The sequence below is a fragment of the Pyrgilauda ruficollis genome, unplaced genomic scaffold (genome assembly GCF_017590135.1).
Source record: "Pyrgilauda ruficollis isolate IOZ18807 unplaced genomic scaffold, ASM1759013v1 scaffold1225, whole genome shotgun sequence".
NCBI lineage: Eukaryota > Metazoa > Chordata > Aves > Passeriformes > Passeridae > Pyrgilauda > Pyrgilauda ruficollis.
Genome location: NW_024510600.1, coordinates 2,566 through 7,738, shown reverse-complemented (window position 1 = coordinate 7,738; position 5,173 = coordinate 2,566). Strand labels below are relative to the sequence as shown.

At 47.6% G+C, this 5,173-nt stretch overlaps 1 protein-coding gene across 1 annotated transcript; it reads right to left on the bottom strand.

Annotated features, from left to right (window-relative positions):
* Positions 1-1,831: 1,831 nt before the first annotated feature.
* Positions 1,832-4,935, bottom strand: LOC121365881 (zinc finger protein 239-like). Its single transcript, XM_041490423.1, has one exon. The coding sequence runs from the start codon at positions 4,599-4,601 to the stop codon at positions 3,534-3,536; it is 1,068 nt and encodes a 355-aa protein (XP_041346357.1). The 5' UTR covers positions 4,602-4,935; the 3' UTR covers positions 1,832-3,533.
* Between the last annotated feature and the right edge of the window lie 238 nt (positions 4,936-5,173).

Below are 5,173 nucleotides of genomic sequence, written 5' to 3'. Positions count from 1 at the left end.
GTGGGGGGCAGGGACAGAGTGGCTTTGGTGGGTTCCTGACATCAGGTCAGTGTCACCCAGGCCATGGGCACCCCTGAGATCCCAGTGTGGTGGTGCATTGCCCCCTCCTCGGTTGTATTGCTCTAAATAGTTATTTAGTTGCTTGCACTGGGTGTTTGGTAATTTGCACTGTTCACATCATTTGTATCCTATGACCACATGGTCTTCCCCCTTTCCCCCCCACCAAGTGTCATCGTTGGTGGTCTCTTCCTGGGTTACCCCTCCCCTCGCCCCTCCTCACTGGTATCCCCTTGGCTTGTGGTTCTCTTCCTCCGCCCCCCATTCCCCTGGGTATAAAAACCCCCAAGAGGCAGCTGGCCAGTCTCTTTTTCATGTGGGTTTTTCCATCTGGTGGTTCTCCTGGGAATAAAGAGAGGACATTTGTCCCCACGTGGAGAAGAGCGCTTCTGGTCTTTTGCCTTTCATCCATGTACAATTGTGTGGGCTGGGGTCCATAGCCAGCCGGATTGGACCTGTACAGCCCGTCCAGACCCAGATTCTTACACTCCTCCTTTTCAGGCTGCTGTGTGATCTGGGAAATGCTTGTTTGGTCTTGTCCTTGGAAATAGCACCTGCGCTCAGCTCTTTCTGAGCTTATTAGAAACACTGTGTGCTCCCAGGAATTGCTAAAAGGCTCCTGTTTTCCTTATGGAAAATATTCCTTGGAAAATTTTCCTTGGAAAATAGTCCTCTTGCCTGAATGGCACAACATTCCTTTCTCACACTTTTAGAGGAAGTGCCAAGCCAAACTGTGGCTGGGATGAAACATCGTTGTGACTGAAGCCCACTCTCTTCTGACCCTATCAATAGTGGTCCGAAAGGAGACCTTTTGAGCTCTCCTGGGCCACCGCGGGCTGTGACCAGCAATCTCCCTCTGAGGGGGCCTCTCAGAGCCAGCAAACCCTCGGGTTTGCTCTGCCTGCAGGATCACCAAACACGGCGTGTCCTGGGCCGATATCCCCGCTCCTCAAGGCCCCATCCTTCACCCAGCAGGAGATGCAAAAGCACCTGAAGGGAGGATGTCACCGACCTCCGAGGGGAATTTTTCACAGGTACCTTGCTTGCACTGACTGTGTCTGTCTGTGTGTGTGCCCCTGCACAAATGTGTTACCATGATTGAAAACTCCTGCACACCTCAAACCCAGAAGCAGAGCGTGGGAAAAGCCCGTGTGAGGATCCGGCCCGGCAAAAAGCAGTGGAAAGAAGCATGCAAAGGTTTGGTGCCATGAAAGCAGGAACATTCCAGTCTGGCCGAAGAGATGAGGCCGGATACGTGACAAAACTGTTCCACAGCAGCCGAAATCAACACGCCCTCGCAGCCAGTCCAGCGAGAAGCCAGCTTTGCCCTGCAAATGGATGATGAGGAGGCAAACAAACACCAAGTTTCCACCTCTCAGGAGCCTCACTACCACTTCACCTCCTGATATATCAAAGTTTTCATATTCTAAAGTCTCTAATAAACTAATAACATATGCTAAGAGTAAATATATTGAAGGGTTATCACACAAGAGTTACAAAAATGTACGACTGTTTGTAAAATCTGCCTTAGAGTTCATAGTATAATATTTATTATTGTCTGCATTTGCTAAAACCAAAATTGATAAGCCTGTGATCGCTACTTCTGCTAAAGTTATTTGGAAAATATTACATTTCTGTCTCAGGCAGGCACTACTGTCTTAAAGAAACTCGAGTATGTGTATTAACATGTGTTTTCTTAGTACTCCTAGTAATTATTCTTGCATTGCTTCAAGATAAATGGGTAAGATTCAAAGAATATCCACTGAGGTGCACATAGAACATCAATTTATTGTAAGCAAATTTAATTTGCAAAGTTTTTTAACTGAAATTCTGCCACTTGTCATCATTTTAAAAGTTAAAAGCAATCCATTAAAGTCAATAACAAAACTTCTAAGTTCTAACAAAGCGGAAAAAGTATATTGCTTGCACTGTTATTCATGTTAAAATTCTTCTTGCACTAGATATTAATAAAAGCTTGTTTTTAAAATATAAATACAGAAAACCTCTCCCAGCCAAGGTTATTGCCCTGATCAAACCATGAACCTGGCTGGTAAAGAAAAATATTTTAGTAAACCTAGATGAAACTTTGCATAAGTTAAACCTTTTTTCCATTGAGATAAATGAGAAAGCCTTATCCGGAAGAGGCTTTTTCAAGTCCTGATAGTGAAAGAGACCCCCTCAGCAACCCCCTAAGTAATAGCATTGAAATTCCATGTTGTGTTTCCTATTTTTATTTATTCTACAAACTAAAAAGAGGAAAAAAGGTTGAGGTGAAAGTACACCCCCCCTTTGAATCGTAAGTAGTATCATGTTCTCATGTTTTACAATGAATCATACAACAGTACAATAACCCTGTGATATTCAGCTGCCTAAAATACATTTCAATGGACACTGAAAATCACAGATGGCAACCTGATGTCGTCTCAACAAAATAATTGATCACAAGTGATCACCTACCTCATGCACAGTTCATATAAGGACTTGATTTGCTTACAATTTTTTTCTCATGTTTACAAACTTTTCCTGTTTAGAAACTGTTTTTCTGCTTAAAGATTGTTTTCTGGGAGTTGGGTTTTTCTCCAAAGAATAAATAGGTTTCTCCAAGGGATAAAGGGTTACAGCTTGTTTTTTAATATTTGGGTTTTTCTCTAAATGTTAAATGGGTTAAAGGTTAAACAGCTTTCTGCTTGTAGAGATAAGTTGTAATTTGTAACCAATAAGCATTATTCCTGTGGCCTGAGTTCTCCCCTAACAGGTCCTGGAACTGAATGCTGCAGCTCCAGTGTAAATTAGATCCATGCTGTCTTCTGTCACCCTGTTTGCAAAGGGCCCTTGCAGATGGGTGACAGAGCACTTCAGCAAATTTATAAAGACAAGAAGGGTGGGATGTCATCATGATTGACAGGGGGCTCACCCAATCACCTATCTCCCACGGCAGCAGGCATCTCTCTGGCCAGGACCCAAAGGGGCATGGGGCTCAAACCAATGAGGGCATCCAGAAGGGCTCTTTCAGATGCCCTTTATAAGGGAAGGCTTGGGAATAAATGAGCCCTGTTGCAACATAAACATCGGGGTGAGTGGTCTTTGTCTCCAGTGCCGCTCCCCCCACATGATGTAACAACCTCCAAGACCACTCAGTATTCCTTGATGCCATGAGAAAATAGGACTGAACGCAAAAGATTTTCTGGTTTTGAAAGTCAACAACTCGGCTCTCCCCGAGGAATTCACACTGTTGGTCTGTGTCCTGATGGATGTTTCTGCCTCTGCATTCATCCAGGTGCCCACAGGGAACCAGGAAGATCTGGAGCCACCCAGCCAGATGTCTTCCCAACACAAATCACCAGGACGACAGATCACCAGGGCTCTGCTCAAGCGGGGGTCACTGGGGATCATCCAACGTGGATCCTCCCATGGGGGATGGAGCTGGAGCAGCGCACGAAGCTCTTCCCGCACTCGGGGCACTCACAGGGCTTCCCTTAGTGGTGCCTCCGTTGGTGTTGGGTCAAGTTAGAACTGCTGCAGAAGCTCTTCCCACACTCCCCACACTCGTAGGGCCTCTCCCTGGTGTGGATGCGCCGGTGCTTGGTGAGGGTGGAGTTGTGCTTGAAGCCCTTCCCGCAGTCGGGGCAGCGGAAGGGCCTCTCCTCTGTGTGAATCCGCTCATGTACGAGGACATCGGAGCTCCTTTGAAACCTCTTCCCACACTGGGGACACTCGTAGGGCCTCTCCCCAGTGTGGATGCGCTGGTGCAGGATGAGGTACGAGTTGCACTTGAAGCCCTTCCCGCAGTCAGGGCAGCGGAAGGGCCTCTCCTCTGTGTGAATCTGCTGATGTACGAGGAGACTGGAGCTGGACTGAAACCTCTTTCCACACTCAGAACACTCATAGGGCCTCTCCCCAATGTGAATGCGCTGGTGGTGGCTTCTCAGGGCATAGCTCCACCCAAAGCTCTTCCCACACTCCAAGCACTCATAAGGCTGTTCCCCAGTGTGGACCACTTGGTGCTGGATCAGACCAGAGATCTTCCTGAAGGTTTTCCCACATTCTCCACACTCGAAGGGCTTTTCCCCAGTGTGGATTCTCTGGTGTTCCCTCAGGTGGAAGCTCTGGCTGAAGCTCTTCCCACATTCCCCACATTCATAGGGCTTTTCCCCACTGTGGATCCTCTGGTGTTTCCTCAGGTTGGAGCTGTGGCTGAAGCTTTTCCCACATTCCCCACACTCATAGGGCTTTTCTCCAGTGTGGATCCTCTGGTGTTTTCTCAGGTCGGAACTGTACCTGAAGCCCTTCCCACATTCCAAGCACTTGTGGGGCTTCTCCCTGCCATGAGGTTTCTCCACCAGCTCTGAGCTCAAGATGGATATTGGAACGTCTTCCCGGCACAGGGGGGCTCTTTCCTCCTTGTAGCGTCTCCTCGTGCGGCATCTCCAGGGATTTTCCTCCTCCTCCATCTGGCCACAGCTTGGGAATGAAAAATCCTGGTTTGGGAGAAAAAAAAAGAAGAGAGAGCCTTGGGCTGGGGGCTCCTCCTCGCCCAAGTTCATCTCAGAAAGTCATTGGGCATCTTATGTCTGTAAGAACCTCCAAAACACCAAGATTCGCACAAAAATCCAACAAGCACCAAGGCACAGATTAATAGCTCCCCAAACATCGAGATTCAGCCAAAACCTTCTTCAAACTAGAAAGATTCAGCCTCTGCAGAACACCAAAGCACAAACACTTAGCACAATAACGCTCAGAAACACCAAGATTCACCTCCGTGAAAATCATGGATCCCTCTCCACAGTCACCTGCTGCATGTGGGGGGCCAACGCTCCTTGGGCATCTCCCTTTTTTTAGGAATAAAATTACTTTTACAGGACTCCTCTGTCTGCTTTGTGGACATCCCAGAAGCAGAGCGTGGGAAAATCCCGTGTGAGGATCCGGCCAGCTAAAAAAGGTGGAAAGAAATGTGTAGGGGTTTTTTGCTGTGGGAGCAGAAACATTCCAGTCTGCCTGAAGAGATGGGGCTGGATACCTGAGATCACTGTTTCACAGCAGCTGAAAGAAACCAAGGCACCCTCTCAGCCAGTCCAGCGAGAAGCCAGCTTTTCCCTGCAAATGGACAATGAGAAGA